Here is a 23022-nt window from a genome sequence, read left to right as displayed (position 1 = left end):
TCCTGCTGTTTAAAGAGAAATACTTACAACCTTACAGAAACACATGGTTCTGTCAATTAGATAGCTGTGTCATTCTAGTATATAAGTGTCCTCAGGGAAAGGGGGGGAAACTAATGGAAACACTTTAACAGCTTGGCTAATGCTTAATTTTTGTAGGAAGGGGTGTTTTATGAGAGCAAATAATAATAAACTCAGCACTGGGCTCAGGAAATCTTCCCAAGATTTTCACTTTTACCGATGTCTTCATGTACCTCTAGCTTGTCTCTCTTCCACACCCCGACATCTTCCACACAAAGGATCACTGAAATACTAGTGATCTACAGGACTAAACCTTATAATGTTTTACTCAATAGCCACAGTGTAATAATGTTAAACCTGTAAAAATGTAAACTTGGTAGGCCACTGACCTCTTTTTCTTCCTTTTGATGGGACGCCTTTCTACAATACAATAAGCAGCTAAGTATAATGTAGAAAGGATTAACACACAACTTCAGTAGAAAGTGTGAATCAAAAGCGATATTTGGACTTTAAATCCCCATCCCTGCCCAGTATTGCCTTCATCTAACATTCGAGGGCTATATGGCAAAAACAAAAATAAAAGGGCTCCTTTGAATGGCTTTTTTTTTTCCTTTCAATGTCAGAAACCTTTCGAATTCAGTAAAATGATTAAAACCATAAAGAATTATTCATAATTTACTAGTCAAGGAAAGAAATTTGCTTCACGCCAAAGTTAAAACTGTAAAATACACTGACTGACTCTTTGAGCATACCGAATGGATATGGATTGTTAAACATCACTTGTAACCTGAATAACCTGTTCAAAGTAGTCAGAAAAATTCTTACTTTATTGTCATTTACATGAAACAGACATGTACAGTACATTACAAAGAAAGAACAGGGCCTCCAATACCCTTTTAAAGGATGTGACACTTAAAAAAAAATTAAATTTTTTTTAATTTTAAAAAAAACTTCTTGACGTTTATCTACAGAGTAGAAGAGGAGAGAGGAACTGTGTTGGGACAGGGGAGACTGTCAAAATAACTTTTTAAACAAAGAAGTTAAAGATGATATAACAAAACATTAACTGGACAGTAGGAATGTGGGTTTTTATCATATTATTCTTCAATTAAAAACAAGAAAAAGAAAAGGAATTATAATGAACAACAACAACAAATACTTTTCATTTCCCTGAAGCTTAGTGGGATGGGAAAGAAGAGACCTAGAGGTTGAAAGGGCAATGCAAATTTACATCTGAATGAATAAGGACAAGCATTCCTGATAGCCCCCAGTCCTCTGTGAATTCCAACAGAACTAAAAGGCAGTAATGGCAGTCCGCACTGGCTTAGAGACTGGGGGGCAGGGGAAAGAACGAGGAAGACGAGAAAACGCCTGCGTACACATAGTAAAGGAACAGCATTTTCAGATAATGTTAATACTTACCAGTAGGTACTGTAGCTACTGCAATCCATACACACTGTGTGCTGAGCTTTTTCTTGCTTTTCTGATTTCTTATGGTTGGTTAAGGGTATTTGTGCATCTTCATAATGTTTTTTTGCATGGCCATTCACATACCTTACAAAAATCAAATGAAAATATATTTTAATCTAAATATTGCTTTGGAAGTTAAAGTAGCAGGAGATGATAATAAAATTAGATGGTTATCAAATCAGAATAAGAAAGAATTCCTTCTAATAAAGAGCACTCAATCCTGTAAGAGTATTCATCACTTAGTGATTTATTAAGCTGAGTACTTAAAATATGCTCCTTTTTTGCAATCAACTACAGTCAACTTATTATTGTACACAAGACTAGGACCAGGCAAGGAAAGGTGTTATCTATGCAAATCAGTTTCAATACCATTGAGATTATCACTTATCAACTCCTTTGCTGATACTTTTGCTATATAGCCTTTTTCTTTTTTTAAGTTTTCTTAGGCTGCTAACTCCCAACTCAGCTATTATCAAAGACAAGCTTTGCAAACTAAATGACTCAATCACTGCCCACAGGGCCGTAGGCTCTGCTTAGGTTGCTGCTTAATATAAAACATGAGAGTCAGATATGGAAACAGGATAATCTCCCATCTCTTTCTCATCAATATGGCTTCAGATCTTTCATTTGAATGCCTGAATAATCACTCCACTAATATGGAAATAGGTTTGTTTAAAAGAAATCCAAACAAAACAGAAATTATCTTAAGCTTATATACACTGCTATTTCTTACTACATGGGCAAAGATAATCAAAAGTTGACTACAGTCAGAAAAATTTTCTAACACTTTCCAACGCAGATTTAATAAATCATTTTATCACAAAAAGCAAAATGAAACTGAAATAAGGGTTCATCTATACCTTCACCTAAATACTGTACAATGCCATAACTGACCACTACTTGAAGACCCTCATAAAACAAAAACTTCCCAGTTCCTAGAAAGCTGCCAATTTATAGAAGGTAAGGCCTAACTGTAAACTCAGAACAGTCAAAACAAATGTCGGTTAAATAGTTCCAAAGTAAACCTGCTCAGAGAGTTAAGGTGACATTTTTGTCATGATGTGACTTAACTGTACAAGGAGCAACACTTACCTTGGGGAAAGTAGGATAGTTTGTGGTAAGTAAGGAGGATCAACTCCAAGCCTGGCCTCTCTACCCCAGGAAACCTGGAAGCATCAGAGGCACTACTAACCTCAACTCAGAGTGTGATCACGTTTTCCCCCCTTTTTTTCACTGTAATAAACATAACCAAGACTTGTGTGTAGGGTCTTCTGTTCACAAAAGTGGACTAAACTGAATTTTTAATTCCATTGTATATGGAATTGGCTGAGTTAAAATAAAAATAATGATTAAGAGTATAAACTCAGGGCTTCCCTGGTGGCACAGTGGTTGAGAGTCCGCCTGCCAATGCAGGGGACACGGGTTCGTGCCCGGTCCGGGAAGATCCCACATGCTGTGGAGCGGCTGGGCCCGTGAGCCATGGCTGCTGAGGCTGTGCATCCGGAGCCTGTGCTCCGCAACGGGAGAGGCCACAACAGTGAGAGGCCCGCGTACCGCCAAAAGAAAAAGGTATAAACTCAAAAATTAGACAGCCTGGGTTTTACCAGGCGTTATCACATGCTGGCCTGGTGAGCTTGGGTGAGTTACTTAACCTCTCTATTTCTGTTTTCTCATCGATAAAACAGAGATAATAGTACTTATATCTCATGGGTTGTTAGGTGATTAAATAATCCATGGCTCAGAATGCATGAATGAATGAATAGTACCTATAGTTCCTTTAGCCACCATACTGTAGTCTCCAAATGTACTAGGTATTTCCATGGTTACTGTAATAAATGTCAGTGATAAAGTAAGAAGTGTATTACTGCTAACATTAAGATTAGCAATGTTTTGGCTAATATTCAAATACATGTCAGAAGTTAACAGTCATGTATAAACTACCACATAAAAATAAATATTTCCCTCACCTAGTTTTAGATTTTAACCAATTTGGTCTAAAAAGGAAAAGTGTCAATATACATGTCACAGATTTTTTAACAACAATCACAAAAAATTGGAAAAATAACTTAAAAGGGATGGTGTCATGAAGACCAATACAATATATAACTCAAATATACTACTGATAAAGTACCATTCCTAGTTTGAAAGAATATTCAGTTTAAGACTCCCCTAAAGACAAGTGGTCTAAATTACTACAAAAATCGTCATTCTTGGCAATCAACACCCAGGATTACATGGCAAAAGAAAATTAGCCAATCAGCTATGTAAAATGAAGATCCAAATGCAGGTTACTCTCATTATCTGTGTAACCTACTTAATTATATTTCTCTGAAACCATGTCAGATTTCCGAATTTAAGATTGCTTACAATTGGAAACATCCTACCTACAGAGCCTAGAAAATTTTCAATTTATTTTTCCAATACCTACTTAGAGAACTGTTTGTTGCTTGCTGTTAAGAACACTAATGTCTCCACTTTCTGAGAGTATGTCAGGTCTTTTTGTTGACATATGACCTTCCAGATTTAGGCTGTAAAGCACTATGAGACAACTGGAGGATAGAACTATATAAATTTTATTGCATTATAATTCTCACCTCTCAAAATCTAGGAGAGGAATCTGTTTCTTCAAGTGCAGAATTTAAGTGCTTCTACTTTTCTTCTTTTTTTAAAAAAATGTTATCTGTACAAAGTATTTTCAGGTTCCCCAAATCCTAGAGATTTCAAAACCACAATAACCACAATTAAGATATGCAGTTAACATTTTCCAAAAGTACTCTTAAGTGTACATGGAAAAATAGACTCAATTCCAGGACTGAAAATGTGAAAAATCAAAAGTTAACTGAACAAAGATGCTCTCTTCATGCAATGAGGGTTTACGAATAACGATGGGGAAACTGCCCAAATAAATACAATATAGATTTCAGCCTGTGTGACTCAGTATGATTTCCCACCTCCTTGCTGCTAAGCTACTAACTTCTGAAGTAAATTCAAAGCAGATTTTCTAAGCTAAAAGAGCCATAGAAATAAATGTGCTACTACCAGACACACAAAGTTTGATATTTATTTGAGTTTGTGCTAGAAGAAAGAGTGACTAAAGTATTTAAGTAACATCATTTTGAAGCCAAGAACTGGGAGGAAATGCTCAGGCTTGAACTGGGTTTGGGAGTGTTAAGTTCCTAGAATGCAAAAATGTCTTAACGGAACAATGATATATTTGGTACATCTTAGCATAAATAATGAACTCCACAGTGAGACCATTTTTGAGGGAATTCCTTTATCTGTTTTGTTTTCAGAAGAATGATGTGATATCTGGGATTTGATTCAAAAGCCAGTAAAGGTAGGGAAGGGTAGGTAACAGGTGAAACAAAATTGGCCACATGTCAATCAAGTATTACTAGTAGATTGTCTTGATCATCAAATTAATTCTTCTGAGTATCAATATAAAAGGGGTTTTCCCCCCTAGATTTTCCTCAGTTCCATCACTGAACAAAGGGATTCTATTAGGAGAGGGAAGAAGCCCTACAGAGAATTACATACACGCTATAATTAAACAACGGTGCTAAATAAATCCAAGTCAATAAAACTTTGACATAAAGCTTAAAGGTAAACTGAAAAAAGCAAGTTGGGTAGTGAAGTAATAAGCATGTCACCTACCTTCCACAGTGGACACTTGAACAAGTCAAACAGACCCAGGGGCTTTTGTTGGACCGGCACACTAATAAAAAGAAAAATACACAATATGCCAATTGTATCACGTTATTTCCCAGCTTCTCCCCTAATCTGTAATACCACATCCCATGATTAAGTTATAAATTCCATGGCTGCTTAGGTGTCCTGAAATCACAAATCCTTGCTTTGTGAGTGCGTTTACACAAAACGGCTGCCTAATTAACATTATACTGAAAGAATCTAAACGCATGTCCACAACAACTGCTCATATTAATTGCGGACTCAACGCAAATAGTTTAACCACAGGTTAAACACTTTTCTCCTTTATTACTTATTCCTTTTTTTCTTTTCAACAGTCTCTGACAAGTTAAGGACAGTCTATTTTCTCATCAAAAGCATTTTTAAGGGAATTCCCTGGCAGTCCAGTGGTTAGGACTCCACATCCCCAATGCAGGGGGCACGGGTTCCATCCCTGGTTGGGGAACGAGGATCCCGCACGCCGCATGGCGCAGCCAAAAAATAAATTAAAAGACAAAACATTAAAAAAAAAAAAAAGATTTTATAAAAACCATTTTTAAGTCTAATTCTTAAATCATATGTCTTTACCATACAGATCATATACTACTATAAATGACAACTCTTTTAGTTTATTTAGTGAGAGGCATAACCTAAGGATACAATTCGGAAGACTAAGCTCAGTTCTTCCCAAATTAATGTCTCAAATGCATTAAATATAATTCTAAATATGATAACTGCATGTAATTCTTGCTGAGGGTATAGTCAGGACATTAATTACTTTAGTTTGAGTATTATAGGGACGCGGCAGGCCAAAAGGGGTATGAAAACTTTTAAAATACTGATTACAATTTTGCTTGCTGTTTACTTATTCAATTTTAACCCCAATAAACATGACAATGATTTTTAAAGGGAAGGGATATAAAAATCACCTGGAACAAGCTTTTTCAAAACACATATGTTCTACTCAGGCAGAGACATCTACATTGGGGTGGGTACAGAGGACAAAAGAACATGTCTGTTTTGAGAAAAGCAACTTCCCAGGTGACTCCCTAATACAACCACTTGAGAACCACTAGTCAGCCTCCTAGGGGCCATGAGAGGGGCACCGCAGCACATCCACACACTCAGGATTATAATAAGTCCACTGCCTGGCACACAGTATATGCTCAATGAACAGTTGTTGAAACAAAGTTTAAATTTCTTAGTTTAAGATACCAAGCTCTTCCAAGATCTGATCCCTACTATATTATGTTGGTCCTGTCTAATCATACATCACAATCGGCCTTTCTCATTGTTAAGAAAAATTAGCCAAAACTGGACATAAAGTGAATCAAGAACTATTAAGCCCTTTCAATGTATAATAAAACCCATTATACCAAGAATATCCCAAAGATATTTAATTATAATACCATTGTTTGACCTGCTGTTTACTATTGATTAGGACCCAAATTCTATGAAGTTACAGGTGAACTTGTAGATTTTTATTTGGTAGAGAAAATAACTGTCTGGCAGACTCCAAGGGCTATGGTTTTACTACCCTGCAGGACATTAGTGGGTTTTATATCTAGCCTAGCAATTTACTTCAACATGCATTCTTCAGTGTCTGCATTCACTCAATTCCTCAAATGCTCTTGGAATCAGCTTTACCATCCTGCTGGTTCCCTTATTAATGAGTTAAATAAATCTTTCACATACATTCATTCTACATTTGGGAGGGGAGGAGAAGGCAAGGAAGAATAGGAGAGTACAGTGATATACTTGCCCAAGGGCCTCTGCCTTTCTGCCCAGCACAGGGCTCTAACTATTTTTGAATGAGAAAACTTTCGGTGGTAAAAATCCCCTTCCAGTTAGCCAAGGGCCTTACCTTTCCTTAGTGCATTACATTAACTGCTAGGGCCACCCTGAAGGCATTTTAGTTTTTTACTCAGTCGGGTTCAATTTCGTTATATGTGCATGTAAGTCACGTGACAAAGGCTAATAAGACGCCAAACTGCTAACAGCAATTATTTTAGGCAAGTACATGAGAAGACTATTGTACGGGGAGGCTGTTGACTTTTTATTTGTACACCCCTGTGGGATTTGATTTGTATCAACAAAAACATGACATTTTTATAGTTTGAAAAGGAAGTCCTATAAAGTATATTTTTAAAGGGAAAAATAAATTAGAACACAGTTTACTTGAAACAGATATTCCTGGTCTGCGATATAACTTGAAGGATTAAAAAAACTACAAATATTATATAGTTTTATTCCTCCAGCAAACCTTTGTCTTTCAGTAAATACTAAGAAACATTGTACTCAATCTGGAAGGAGTTTAATATTATCCTGAAATAAGTAATTATGTTATAATAGTAAGTTTAGGCCCAAGTTTTTAGTCATTTACAGGTTTTTGTTTTTTGTATAATTATGGGAAGATTTCTCCCCCCTCCTTTGAATGAGGGGAAAAAAAAAAAAATCTAGAACAAAATCACTGTTACTTTGGTGTGTTTCCTACCAAATGTTCATTTTCCCCCTGATGGCTGTAAAGTGTGTGTATGGACAAAAAGTACATACAATTTTGTGATCTAATTTTTCCACTATCAGTATATTAAATGCATGTCTTCATGTTACTGAATTAGAACAGTGTACTCTAAATCTAGTCTTATAAAATCTCAATTACTTCATAAAGCTTTATCAGTTTTTTAATTTCAAATTTTCAAAAAGATACCCTAAGCCTGAGGGGAAGAAATGGGGAATAACTGCCTAATAGGTATAGGGTTTATTTTGGGGTGATGAAATGTCTTGGAACAAGATAGAGGTGGTAGTTGTAGATGTACTAAATGCACTGAATTGAATTATTCACTTTAAAATGGTTAATTTTGGGAATTCCCTGGCAGTCCAGTGGTTGGGACTCGGTGCTTTCACTGCCAAGAGCCCATGTTCGATCCCTGGTTGGGGAACTAAGATCCCACAAGTCGCATGGCATGTACATAAATAAATAAATAAGTAAATAATATTATGTTATGTGAATTATACCTTGATTAAATAAATAGGTGCTTAAGAAAGGGATGAGGAGAAAGAATAAAAGGAAATAAAATAGTATTGACTTTCAAAAACATCGGAAAGAAGTGACTGTGCCTTTTACTAAATCTCAAAAAAGACCTCACTTTCTAAGTTAAGAAATCAAATTTCTTTTATCATGAATATTTACAATAAGAAAGTTAAGGCTTAATGTGTGATAAGACAACTAGTTGGTCTTGGCTATTTAAATGACAGTGCTCTCTGAGGGCTTAATAGTTTCACACCAGAAGAACATCTGAAGGCTAGGAAACTACAGAGAAAAGGGTATTATGGGGCATTCTGAAGCCATTTATTACACCGCTCTGGGGAATATTCACTCTGTGTATATATACCTTATCCAAATTATAAACCTTTCAAGTACCCAAGACAATTAGAAAATAGAAGGAAAAATACTGGCTTTAAACTAAACTCTCAATTATTGCTACAAAGAGAACAGGTCATAGCATGAGTCAAAGAATACCTGCAATAATCTTAAATTCATTTATTTTAATCACCTTAAGGGGACATAGTTTATTATAAAAGGTAGTCTCAATTTATAGACAGATGGGTTTCAAGTTTATCTGTAGGATGAACACATTTCCCATGGAAACTGCATTAGAGGTTTGCAGGCTATTTTATAAAATTCTACAAGAACCATAACAAAACTGAAATACTATATTGTGCGTGTGCGTGTGTGCGTGTGTGTGTGTGTGTGTATAAAATAAAACCATACACAGTCAATACAAATGTTTTTAAGCTATAAATATACTATCTATTCAGCAGAACATAAAAATATTAAACTGAAGGGTTTTTATTTTTTAAATCTTAAATGCCGGTACTTGCGAGAAAGAGGTTCATAAGGCTGGAAACTTGTAGGAGTTCAAAAAGATAAGTCTGAAAACTTATAAGGGCTCTTTTTATTATGCCTAATTACACTTCAAGGTGACGTCATGGCAGGGAAGCCATGCAGTATATTTCTCACACTGTTACACGTGGCCGCAGCAGGGTCACTGGATGTCATAAACAGAAGTCTGGTCCTCTTTCACTCAGATCATGAAATTTCATCAAAGTTACTCTCCTCCAGCAATCTGTCCCATGCGCTTAGATTCTTCCAACCCTGAGCTCGGGTTTCCTCTCTCAGCTCCTGGCATCTCAGCCTGGGGGGCTGGTACTACCCAGCTCCCTTCACTCTCCTCCTGCTGCTATAGCCTCAGAACTCTCCTCTGGCCCTGTCCTTACCCTCAGCCACGAGCCCTGCAAGTTGGCAGCAGCACCCCTTTGCGGGGAGTGGAGAATGTCGATCCTCTCCTAAGCTAGGGCCGTTTCCCACAAGGTAGAAGCTCTGACACAGGTTGGGCAGGGGAGACAGGTGAAGTAGGCCCAGCCTATAAAACATGCCCGCATTCATGGCTTCTTCCTAAAGCTCCCAAAAGCCTTAACCCTCCTGGAAACGAGGAAGGGACAACTGATGGAGCACAAAGGCAGAGGGAAGGCATCCAAGTGATCTACAAACCAAAGTGGTTTTTTACTCCCTGCTACTCCTATGCAGGGAAGAACCGTCTGCTCCTTTACCAAGAGACAAGGGCAGAAAACTAGGGAGTTCTAGGGGACTTCCCTGGTGGCGCAGTGGTTAACAATCCGCCTGCCAATGCAGGGAACACAGGTTCAAGCACTGGTCCGGGAAGATCCCACATGCTGCGGAGCAACTAAGCCCGTGAGCCACAACTATTGAGCCTGCACGCTGTGACTACTGAAGCCCGCGCGCCTAGAGCCCATGTTCCGCAACACGAGAAGCCACCGCAGTGAGAAGCCCGCGCACCGCAACTAAGAGTAGCCCCCACTCGCCACAACTAGAGAAAGCCCGCGTGCAGCAACAGAGACCCAGTGCAGCCAAAAATAAATAAATAAAATAAATTAAAAAAAAAAAAAAGAAAACTAGGGAGTTCTGGGCTAAAGGGGCCTATTTACACACAAATATCTAGGTTGTGTTCAGAAGGCAAAATGGCACCCACAGTGAATATAAATTTCTTCCCACTGATCTTCAATAGCCTTATTATTTACGACATAGAACCTAATAAGATAGAATACATTTGGTATTCAAGGCCTATCAACAATTCTCCTTAAATTCTAAATTTTTTATAAAACATCATGCACTAGTGCTTACGATACGACTTAGTCACTGTCTCTACACGCAAAATAGTTCAAGCACTCAGCACTGACAGGCAAGCCATTTATAGTGCATCCATTATTCAATAGTTGCTTCAACTGGCAGAGAGGCTCCTGAGCTTCTTAAGAATTCAGAAAGGTGAGGATCCAATGACTAGGATTCTAGTCCTGGCCCTATCATTACTAGCTATAGAACTGAGAACATCACTACTATTCTGAGTCTATTTCTTCACTGTAGAATAAAAACTAGGTGATGAGCATGTCCCCTCTAATTATAAAATTATTCAAAGAACACAAAGCAAACAATAGATTAAATAATCATATAATTTCCTACAGATAAAATTCTTCCAACTCCACTCTCCTCCTAATTTTCTTAACAAAAAGATTAATTGCTAGTGTGGTATAATTTTCTAAATCAACAACCTTCAGCTTTTTTTTCCTGCTCCCACAACCCTCGAGAGGCAAACACATTCCCAGCACATTGCCTGTCAGTAACAGCAGCTCACTGCAACGCCGAGGTCAGAAAGTGTGTGGAATCGCTGTTCAAAACCATGGTACAGGGGCTTCCCTAGTGGCCCAGTGGTTAAGAATCCGCCTGCCAATGCAGGGGACACAGGTTCAAGCCCTGGTCCGGGAAGATCCCACATGCCGCAGAGCACGTAAGCCTGTGCACCACAACTACTGAGCCTGCGCTCTGGGGCCCACGAGCCACAACTACTGAAACCCATGCACCTAGAACCTGTGCTCCTCAACAAGAGAAGCCACCGCAGTGGGAAGCCCACGCGCCACAACGAAGGGTAACCCTCCTCGCCGCAACTAGAGAAAGCCCACGTGCAGCAACAAACACCCAACACAGCCAAAAATAAGATAAATTTATTTTTAAAAAAACAACTGTAGGGCTTCCCTGGTGGCGCAGTGCTTGAGAGTCCGCCTGCCGATGCAGAAGACGCGGGTTCGTGCCCCGTTTCGGGAAGATCCCACATGCCGCGGAGCGGCTGGGCCCGTGAGCCATGGCCGCTGGGCCTGCGCGTCCGGAGCCTGTGCTCCGCAAATGGGAGAGGCCACGACAGTGAGAGGCCCGCATAACGCAAGAAAAAAAAAAAAAAAAAAAAACAACTGTAGACAAAAATGCTGCTCCAGTAGTAAAACTCAGAATACCACCCCCCTACCAACAACACAGTTTTTAAAGTGCCACACTAAAAAACCAGCAACCCATAAGAAAATATTCATAACGTTTTTTCAAAGAGCAAGTTCTTTATTTAATATTTATCTAGTACATACTATGTGCCAAGCACTACTGCACTTTATTGTGTCACTTTATAAATATTACTTCATTTAATCCTCTACAGTCCAATGAGGTGTGTACTATTATTGGCCTGTTTTACAGATAAGGAAGCTGAGGCACAGAGAAGTTATATACCTTGCTAAGTTAGTAACTGACAGAACTGGAACTCAAACTCAGTATCTGAAGGTATGGACTGTTGGAGATCAGTAAGTCCAGAAGGTTGTCATTTTTGCTTTAGAAAGATTATGTACTATGTGTTTCTGTGTATACATTATATACCTGTATGTAAACTGCTTGAAGTCTAGAAGGGTACATAGTAACTGTTAACGGTCATGTAAAAAGAATGGGATGGGGGATTAGAGCCACATGGACCTACTTTCAACTATACTGTTTGAATTTTTTCAGAAAGCATTACTTCTTTTATAACAAAAATAAAGTTTAAATATCTTAAATTTAAAGATACTGGTATTATAAAGTTGTCCTAATGAAATAAACTTATTCTAAATTATTAAGTGTAAGTGGTAAGTGAAACCAAAATCCTAGATTACAACTCTACGGGTGTGTAAACATATGATCAATGAAAAATATTTGCAGCTGTTATTCAAAACACACACACACACACACACACACACACACACACACACACACACACTCCATAGAAGTATCAATAGTAAAAGAGTTATTCCTCTCGAAATTGAAGGATAGGGCAGAATTATCATAAAAATTCTATAAATATTCCAGTACATATACAAGTAGAAATATACTCCAGGACTAACCCAGCCTACCCTCCAACTGATACATTCTTAGATGTTTAGAGCAAGGCGTATAATCTTCTTTATACCATAAATGCTCTTTGAACCACATACTCATGAGCCTATTCTATGCTAAAAGTTCTGAAGCCTCTTCTATCTTCAACTTGAATCCTCTGAAATTACTGGGGGAAAAAGAGTGGTAAAGTCACATAAAGAAAGCAGGAACTGAGCCTTCACGTAGTCCAGAAAAGAAGAAATCCAGCGATATTAAGCAACCGCCAGAGGTGCCAGATCAGCCTGAGCGTAGCCAAAATCACTGCCTGTGTTCCCATACCGCCACCTCCCACCCCTGGCACTGCGGCTCATTCTGGGAGTGCACACTGGGCTCCCAGGGAGCAGGGAAACAGGAGAATTCTCATACAAAGCAACAGGCGGCGCCCAGGGCTAAAGAAGTGAGCCCATGCAGAGCTCAGGAGACTGAGCGGAGGTCCAGATACTGAAGGAGGAGGAGACCAAGCATGAGCACCAAATCCAAACTCTCAGAAGCAGCAGGCTGGGGCTCACAGAAGATCACGGAACCAAGAGTTCAGGGCCAAGGCAGGGAAGGCAGCTATGAAGTAAAGCTTACCTCAGTTGCCTTTCTGCTTTGCCCCACGAGAATCTTTCCCACCTTCCTCCTCTGGCTTCAGTCCCATTCTTATTCAAGGCTGGCAATCAGTTAATCTCTCCTGAGTCATTACATACGTGAATTTCTGATCAGTTTTCTGATAAAGTCACGGGTTCAGTATTTCTCACAACCATTCTCTCCTTTCTGCTTAATGGCCCTATGATAGATTAAAGATGACCAGTCCTCCCATTGAGAGGCAGGTCTATGTCCTCTTTCCTTGAATCTGGGCAGACTCTGCAGTGCCTTGACTAACTAACTGAATATGTTAGAAGTGACTGCGTGTCAATTTGCAGGTCTGAGTTTTAAGAAATTGACAGCTGCTTCTTTTTATTGCTTGCTCTTGGGGAAGCCAGGCACCATGCGAGAAGCCTAATCACCCTGAGACCAACACACTGTGAGAAACCCAAACGACCCAGAGAGACCTTCAGAATGTGAACACCATGGGGGATGGGGGGGGGGGGGGGAGGGGCAGAAACAGAGCAGGGGCAGAGGCACAAGACATGTGAGTTAAGAAGCCATCATGGAAGTGGATGCTCCAGCTTCAGGTATGCCAGCTGAGACAGCCCCAAGGTGACACCATGGGGGGTGGGGGGGGGGTGGGGAGGGACAGAAACAGAGCAGGGGCAGAGGCACAAGACATGTGAGTTAAGAAGCCATCATGGAAGTGGATGCTCCAGCTTCAGGTATGCCAGCTGAGACAGCCCCAGCCAAGCTCTTCCTGAATTCCTGACCCACAAGATGATAAGAAAAATAAAATGGTTGTTTTAAGCCACTAAGATGTAAGATAGTTTGTTATGCAGCAATAGATAATCAGAACGCTACTTGTAGAAGGAGGGGTATCAGCGATACAGCATCTACCATTCACCCCTGCCAAACGACTCATGGGAATGACTGACGTTATTGTTTAGTAGAAGTGAGGATGAGACCCTTTGAGAGGTTCTACTCCATAGGAATCAAAAACTATCCAAAGACTAGACTATCCCCTCTGCAACAGGGGTAGTAAGACAGTAAAAACACTGCAGTCTGTCATCAAACTAAGCTGCAATCATCCTTTGGACTGGCTCTTTCTGTATCCCATTAATAGTTTAAATCCAGGTGTGCTGTCATTACCATAAGACAACCTAATTCTTGAGCAAAACATCACTCCTAATGTTGTCCTACATTGTAAAAAACGACCTTCAAAAATCTCAAAACCACTATTCCCGTATTCTACTCTAAATAATTCAATTCTTCTTTATCCAAGATAAATAAAGATTACCTGGTTCTCTTTAAGGGGCACCATCCTTGGCTCTCAGAGGCTAATCTTGAGACTGCTCTAGCCAACTTTCCTAATCTTTTTCACGTCGAGACATGCATGGAAAATGATAACATCTGTATGGTGCATGCACATAAACTGAAGAGTCATCGAAGGGCTAGAAGTGATCTGTTTGGAGGCTCCAGTCACCCCTTAGGCTGAGGGGATCGTTATCTCAATACATATGTAATCCTTTTATGGCCCTTCTGATGGAAAGCTATGTGGTCAATCTTTTTACCTGGTTACCTAGCAATGCAGGAGGAGGTCGCCCTTCTACTCCAATGCCCACTTGTTGGAACAAAAGGCTGGAAGTCATCAACAAGCTGCATTATCTAGGAATCCAAGATGCTCCTCTGAGTTTATACTACTCACTAATGAGCTGAGACATGCAGGAGAAAATGGATGCCTAAATCCTTATTTCTATCCTATGTATAACCGTCTTATCCTATTGCCATTCTATAACCCAAGGGAGCAGCCAGTTAACAGTATGACACAGGAATCTAACATGAATTAAATTAAAAGAGAAAACTACTACAACAGCTGGGTCTGAGTACTTAGGTGGTAAAACAGCATTGACGAGTATGTAAAAGGAAAAGGCAACTGCTTAAAATGAACCTGAACGTAGACTAAAAATGTTTCCAAGGCCACTTCCAGCTCTCTGATTTCAAGGTTTCCCAGACAGAAATATAATTACAATAAAGTATTTCACTTCCACAGCCTTTGAATGTATTTGTAAGATCACGGTAGATGGGAAGATAGGAGCAGGCAGACAAATAGTTTGAAGTATTATTATAAAATCACTTACACATTATTGCTCACATGATTAAAAAGTTAAAACTTTTAATCTTCCCTGAAGATACCCAATAATACAAAAATATATTTGTACAAGGCTGTTAGCCACAGCATTATCTGAAACTGCAAAATACTGGAAACAACCTAAATGCCCAAAGATAGGAGAATGTTTGAATTCACTGTGACACATCACAAATGGAGTACTATGAAGCTGTTAAAAAATAGTAAGTAAAATTTCTACAAACATGGAGTGATATCCAGAACACACTATTAAATGAAAAAAGCAAATTCCAAAAGAGTATACTTAGTTTGCTACCTTTTGTGAGAGAAAATAAGAAAATACTCATGTACCTGCTTTTTTTTTTTTATAAAAAGAAACAGGAAGGATATATAAAAATAATTGGTTGTCTACATGGGGTGGATAGGAATGAGTAGAAGGGTTAGGTAGTAACACTTCTTGGTATGGCTTTAACTTTTGGAACCATACTCATGTTTTATATACTCAAAAAGTAAAATAAAATCAGCAAGGATGAGGTGGAAAAAAATCTAAAATGGAGGGCTTCCCTGGTGGCGCAAGTGGTTGAGAGTCCGCCTGCCAATGCAGGGGACGCGGGTTCGTGCCCCGGTCCGGGAAGATCCCACATGCGGCGGAGCGGCTGGGCCCGTGAGCCATGGCCGCTGAGCCTGCGCGTCTGGAGCCTGTGCTCCGCAACGGGAAAGGCCACAGCAGTGAGAGGCCCGCGTACCGCCAAAAAAAAAAAAAAAAAGTCTAAAATGGAAATCAAACAGAAACAAACGAAGCTAACTGTAAATCAAATAAATCAGTGTATTAAAAGATGGAAGGAAAGGGAAGGAAATAACCCAAACAACTTTTGAACATAACACTTCATATTTTGTGAGTATACAGACAAAAAGAAACTGTAAACAAATAGTGAACTCTAGTTATAAGGAGTTTTCTTTGCAATGGTATGGGTCAGCAGTTTAGAACCACTTTCTCTGATTATGGCATGGGGCAAACAAGTACATATGCTGGGATAATGGGAACCAGATTCTCTCTGTTAGAGAAGGGCATTACAAATACAGAAAGGGGAAGACTAGATCTGTAGTGCTGAACTGGAATTAAAGGTATCAAAATGAACTCATGGTTACACACACACACACACACACACACACACACACACACACACACACAAATATAGACATGTTTATTTATTTATATATATTTATATTTCTTAGCTCCTATTTGCTGAGAGATCTTAGTTTATAAACCTTATTCCCCACTAAAAGGAATGATGGCTACTTGGAGAAATGGCTGATTCCAGGACTGGGGCAGGCTGAGTACAAGATGAGCCTGGAGCACCCTGCCATGCCAGAAAGTAAGAAAGGGCTCCAAGAACAACAGGGGCATGTCAAAATTATGGCCTAAGGAGGCTCCCACTAGCCAAATCTAAGACAATTTGAGCTTCAAAATAAATAACAGAATGTCACAAAATAAAATAAAAATCTGTGAGTCCATGTTAATAAAATAAATGAATAAACAAGTGGGTGAGAAAGGAAAGCTCTTCCCTGTATATACTTAGAAGAAATAAGTTAGAAAATCAACATCTTGCAACCATCCTAGTAATAAATGATTCAGTCAAGAATCATCAATGGATGCTAAATTACTAGATGAAAGTTTGATGAGGAATAAGACATCTATACATAAAATCTCAAAGCATCTCCTACAAATTACCTCTTAATAACAAAGGGAAAATAGTAACTTTACAGTAAATAACCTTGCAAATATCACCTTAATAAAATAATCAAAGTTAACATCACCAAAATGAGACAAACCAACCTGATATACCTCTTGATATGATGCCCTGGGAATACACATTGCTTCTGCAGTGTTCCTACAAAAACAACGCACAGCCTGAATCTAATCATAAGGAAACAACAGAAAAACTCAAACTGAAGTACACTCTATAATTAGCCTGTTTTCTTCAAAAATACCAAGATGTGAAAGACAAAGACAGGATAAGGAACTGTTCCAGACTGAAGGAGACTATAGAGTTATCACAACTAAGTGAAATGCATGATCCTGGATTAGATGTGGGGGGCAGAAAAGGGAAATAGCTACATTATATGAAGGACATTATTGGGACCCCTGGAGAAATCTAAGAATGGAATGTGCATTCGATAATACTATTATCTCAGTTATTAAATGTCCTGATTTTGACCAATACCCTGTGCTTAGTGAAAAGAAAGTCTTTGTGCTTGGGGAAAAAAAAAAAAGTATTTCTGGATGAAGGAGCATTATTAGGTCTGTAAATTACTCGGTGGCGGGGTGGGGGGGGAGGTGCATAAAAAGAAGGTTCAAACGTGTAACACAAATGTAGCAAAACGTTAACAACTGATGAATCTAGGTAAAGAGTTCATGGGAATTTCTGTATTATTCTTAGCAATGTTTCTTTTTCTTTTTCTTTTTTTTTTTTTTTGCGGTATGCGGGCCTCTCACTGTTGTGGCCCCTCCCGTTGCGGAGCACAGGCTCCTTACGTGCGCAGACTCACCGGCCATGGCTCACGGGCCCAGCCTCTCCGCAGCATGTGGGATCTTCCCGGACCGGGGCACAAACCCATGTCCCCTGCATCGGCAGGCGGACTCCCAACCACTGCGTCACCAGGGAAGCCCAGCAATGTTTCTTTAAGTGTGAAATTATATCAAAATAAAAAGGCTTTATGAGATTAAAAAAATTTTATTCTTTACTTCCAATTAAGACCATTTTTAAAAATTACTAAAACACAAGGGAAAAGGTTAAATTACCATTGTGCAGAGCCAAACAGTACTATAAACCTGGCAGTAACTTCCCTTTATTGATGGATGATAAATTAATCCAGTAATAGTATTACAAGCTATTAATTGCAGTGGTCCAAGTGACCTTACAACCTTTTCTTTCAATGTTTCTTTTATATATTCAAACTCGGGCTTGTATTTGGCTTCCCAAGCAGAGTCAAACCCCCAGGCTTATCTGCTCTCTCTGCTGACTCAGGTAATAGCGACAATATTTTGCTCTGTTCATTAGGGAAGGTAAATCTGAGTTTGAACTTTTACTCAAAAACAGTACTGCAAAATTTCAGTTTTAGTGATTTAACTCTCTGGACGATGACTAATAAGATCCACTTCTGATGGGGCAAAGCATTTTTTTGGCCCTAAAAACTGGATTTTAAATATCTCATTTAAAAATAAACACCAAATTAAGCATGGCAGACCAATTTCTCTCTTACCTCCTCTCCATCCTAACATCTCACTAAAATGACAATAAAGAAATTAAATCGACATGAACTCACAAAGATCATGTGGGACAAGCACATTTCAACACATTTTGGGGAGTCAGGAAGAAGCTGGAGGAGCAGTACTGATCTTAGTAGCATGAAGGAAGCTACAGCCTAAGTGCCAGCAGAGAAGAGTGCACACAGGAGGCAGCTCTGGGCTCAGGAACACTGGGCACAGCAGACAGCAAAGATAAGGGTGGCACTGAAAACAAGGGGTCAAGGGCTGCAAGGAACAACAGACTCATGGAACTTACTACATCCTGATACAGAAGAAGGTGGCCTGCCCACAGCCTTACGGTGAAGCCCCCTACAGACAAGCCTCACTCACTTACAGAGCCTTTTAGTGCCTCACTCTTACATGAAAAAGTAGACAAAGATAAAACAAGATCCTTGAAGAAAACCTCTAGTCTGAGAGAATCACTTTGAAAAGAAAAAGAGGAACTCAGAGGAACAGAAACAATGCAGGGAGCACAGAAAAACCTCAAAACAAACAAACTCTAAAATCCAGGAGTAATGAGAGAAGATACTATAAAACAACAAACAGCAACAGGATGTATGAAAAAGCAATGGTCAGAAAAATGAGAAAAAGCTCTTGAAAATTAAAAATATTATTATCAAAATTCAATAGAAGGGTAGAAGAGGGAAAAAAAAAACAACAACAACACCTAGGGAATATCTCAGGAACTAGAACCAAAAGGCAAAGAAATAAAAAGATAAGAAAATTACAGGTTCTACCCACAGTGCTCAACATTCAATTAATAGGAGTTGTACAAAGAAAAAAGTACAAACTAGGAGATTTAAGTATGGGAGGATGAGTGTACTCTCAAATGTTTAGATTGAAAAGTCCCCTGAGTACCAACTGCAATCACTGTTGCTTTTGTTGTGGTCATCCATTTACAATGCTTGGTGTCAGTCTATTTATCTCTTGTAAAAATAAAGGGTGTGTGTGAAAAAAAAAAAAAAGTCCCCTGAGTACCAACTGCAATCACTGTTGCTTTTGTTGTGGTCATCCATTTACAATGCTTGGTGTCAGTCTATTTATCTCTTGTAAAAATAAAGTGTGTGTGTGAAAAAAAAAAAAAAGTCCCCTGAGTACCCATCACTAGAAAAAAAAACAAAACTAACCATGCCAAGACACATCATTCTGAAATTCCAGAACACCAAGGATAAAAGGAATATCCTAAAAGCTTCCAGGAGAAAGAATAAAAGGATATATATGAAGGAACAGGATTCAAAAAGGCATCAGGTTTCTCAACAACACTGGAAGCCTAAAAACAAAGGAACACTGCTTTCAAAATTCTAAGAGAAAAATCTTTTCTAACAGTCTATAGTCACCCAAGCAGTAAAGTATAAAGGTAGAATAAAAGTGTCTGACTTGCGTGGGATCAAAAATTTGCCTCTCCTGGGCTTCCCTGGTGGCGCAGTGGTTGAGAATCTGCCTCCTAATGCAGGGGACACGGGTTCGAGCCCTGGTCTGGGAAGATCCCACATGCCGCGGAGCAACTAGTCCCGGGAGCCACAACTACTGAGCCTGCGCGTCTGGAGCCTGTGCTCCGCAATAAGAGAGGCTGTGACAGTGAGAGGCCCGTGCACTGTGATGAAGAGCGGCCCCCGCTCGCCACAACTAGAGAAAGCCCACGCACAGAAACGAAGACCCAACACAGCCAAAAAATAAATAAATAAATAAATAATTAATTAAAAAATTAAGGAATTCCTTAAAAAAAAAAGCAGACGAGGCAATAGGGCAAAGTAACTACTTTGTCATCATTTCATAATCTGGATGAAATTCAGAGTTAAAATTGGCTTTAAAAAAAAAAAAAATTTGCCTCTCCTGAGACGGGAGCTAGATGATGTACCCCAGCAAAATGGTCTAATAAACCAAGGAAGAGAAAGACCTGGGATCCAGGAAATGAGAGATCTAATACAAAAGAATAGCAAGGGAATCACAGGATAAAAGCTGTCGAGTGGGCCTAGAGAACAGTCAGTTCAGATGGGAGCGAGAGAGCTCTGGGAAGGAAAGCTTCAGGGGAAAATAATACTAAGACATTATGTGTTTAAGTGCTTGGAAAATAATATTCATAGACATTTAATAGATTTATAGGTTACATTTGGGAGAAAATGTACAGAAGGCAAAGTAAGCAATTTTTTTTAAAAAAGGCAATTATGAACTCAAAGAAAACTAAAATGCCAGACAAGAAAAAAAAGTAATCACCATATTAATCAAAATTTGTAGTCTAGTTATACTGAGAAATGGAGAGAGGGGCAGAGGGGAGGGTAATGCAAACACTAATGTCCTCATTTACCATAGCAAGATGTCAAGAGACGATACCTAAAATGGATAAATTAAGAAATAACAGTGTATTACTTAGAAGTATGTAGGTAAACATGACAGAGAAAGCTAAATAGAGCTGAAAGTGGTGGTCTGTGGACAGAAAGGCTGAGAGGAGAGGGGAGGGAGGCTGCTGCTCTACTTTAACCCTTTTGATACTACACTGTACGACTTAACTGCACACGTATTACTTTTGATACTACACCGTACGACTTAACTGTACACGTATTACTTTTTGAAAACATGAATTAATCTTTAGAAGGTAAATTGATATAACAGTCATATCAATTCATGAAGTTGCCTAAACCATTTTTTTAATCTTTAAAAAAATGCCTATAATCTATTAAATGAAATAAAAATTACAATAGCACTTTATCATTTGGGGCCAGGCACCTACTGAATTCCCTGTATACTACAAGGCTAATTTGCAGAGCTAATGGTATGTGTCCTCTACTAGAGAATGTAATTTCAAAGCTGGCCAAAATTTATCATCTATGTTAACAGATCCAGATACCTACAGAGCCAGAAAAGAGAGGGCATCTGGTCCTGCTGATTTCCTACACAGAGGCAAATTCTGATCCATAAGACTGGTCCCCTCACTGGCTCAAGCATTTCACTGTATTTTGAAATGCATTTCTGAAACCAGTTTTCAATGTCAAATGAAAACAGCATATGGTAATAATGTATGTGAAACTACATATTCTCTAAAACTGTAATGTACTGAACACATTTTTTTATTATTCATTCTGTCACACACTCAGACTTGTTCAGACCTACTTCGGTGAAAAACACCTAACGAAGCTATTATGCTTTACCTATTCTACAGTCTTCAGCTAAATACTGGAACTGTGCCCCTACCTCCAAATGAGAGGAAAGGGTAGTGGGGAAAAGGATTAGAACTGCTAAAGTCAAAGAAGATTACTAACTCAGAGTCAAAATGGGCCACTTTTGCCTTTGGAAGACCAGACACAAATAACTACAGAAAAATTATCCGGGGTTTATATTGTTTCAAAAATAACTTTCCTTACGAAGTTGACTGTACACAGAATGAACACAAAAGCCATGAATCACTTAAGAAAAATTCTGTCATCCAATATTCCATTTATTTAACATAGCAAGATCTGATGCAATTCCACGCCTTTGCCAGCAACCTGATAAGCAAATCCACGGTTAAACAGTAGAGGGATTTTCAAAAGAAATGAATCAAGTCATAAATGTAAACACCACACAACTATTATTTCAAAACAAAAGTGTATGCAAGATAAGAAAAGATGCATATACATATTTTATAGGAAGCACTCCCTCCCATAAATAAATGAAACAATTAAGAGGTTAAGGGACCTCTTATCATCGAAGACTTTACTCAGAGCGGAGGTTTAATATCTGCCCTGTACAATTCTTTTCCTAGTTTTTGTGGTATATAATATAGGTTAGCACTAAAGCACAAAGTTGGGGATGGGGGTGTGTGCAATTGCAACAGTTTTATTTACTGGTGTGCTGGGAAACTATTCTTTTAAAATCAACAGGACTTTTTAGGAAGAAATGGAAAGAAAAAGCAAACTGGGCACATACTTATACTCTGCTGAAAGGGCTAGATACCCAAGATTACAGAAAATATGAATCTGTAAAAACTCTGATAGCTGCTCCAATTATTTAACACAAACCAAGAGTTGGAAAGTTTTTACAACCAGTAGGTACAATTTTAAAATCGGACCCACATTTCCGCAAAAATCTCTATTAATTATTCAAGGGAAAAAAAGCCTGAAAAATATTTTTAAAATGAGTTTCTAAAAAGACTACACACAAACAAAACACTTGAAATAACTGAAATGAAACCGATGCAGTTAAATTAAATTAGAACTACATTCTCACAGCATGAACGTTGAGCTTTGGTAGCTACTTCATACACGTAAGGTGAACCTTGAGCCAGTTGTTGCAAACAATTTCTCCAATGTTAATACAGCTCACAATTAACATTCAAAATAATTCAAATGGAAACTAGAGTTAATCTCAATTTTACTGCGTGACACTAAAATTTACAAATCACTCAATCAAGAATATAAGTGTCGGCCCCACAGTGTCTAAGTTATATATAGAAGTTCTTTTTCAAAAATATTATGTTAGAATATATCTCTAACATGTTATCTATCAATTATCCCAAGGAAACATTCCGTCACCAAAAAAAAAAACTTGCTCCCTAGAAATTTCATC

General features: G+C 38.7%; 1 protein-coding gene across 1 annotated transcript in view; it reads right to left on the bottom strand.

Annotated features, from left to right (window-relative positions):
* USP3 (ubiquitin specific peptidase 3) overlaps positions 1-23022 on the bottom strand; it is a 90960-nt gene that overhangs the window by 59247 nt on the left and 8691 nt on the right. The window contains exons 2-3 of the mRNA XM_007467213.1: positions 5143-5203; positions 1441-1572 (exon numbers count right to left, since the gene is read on the bottom strand). Coding sequence (XP_007467275.1) covers positions 1441-1572; positions 5143-5203 — 193 coding nt within the window. The remainder of the gene's footprint in view (positions 1-1440; positions 1573-5142; positions 5204-23022) is intronic.

Source organism: Lipotes vexillifer, unplaced genomic scaffold (genome assembly GCF_000442215.2).
Source record: "Lipotes vexillifer unplaced genomic scaffold, Lipotes_vexillifer_v1.1 scaffold1654, whole genome shotgun sequence".
Taxonomy (NCBI): Eukaryota; Metazoa; Chordata; class Mammalia; order Artiodactyla; family Lipotidae; genus Lipotes; species Lipotes vexillifer.
Note: the sequence above shows the minus strand (reverse complement) of the source record. Positions and strands in the feature narration are given on the sequence as shown.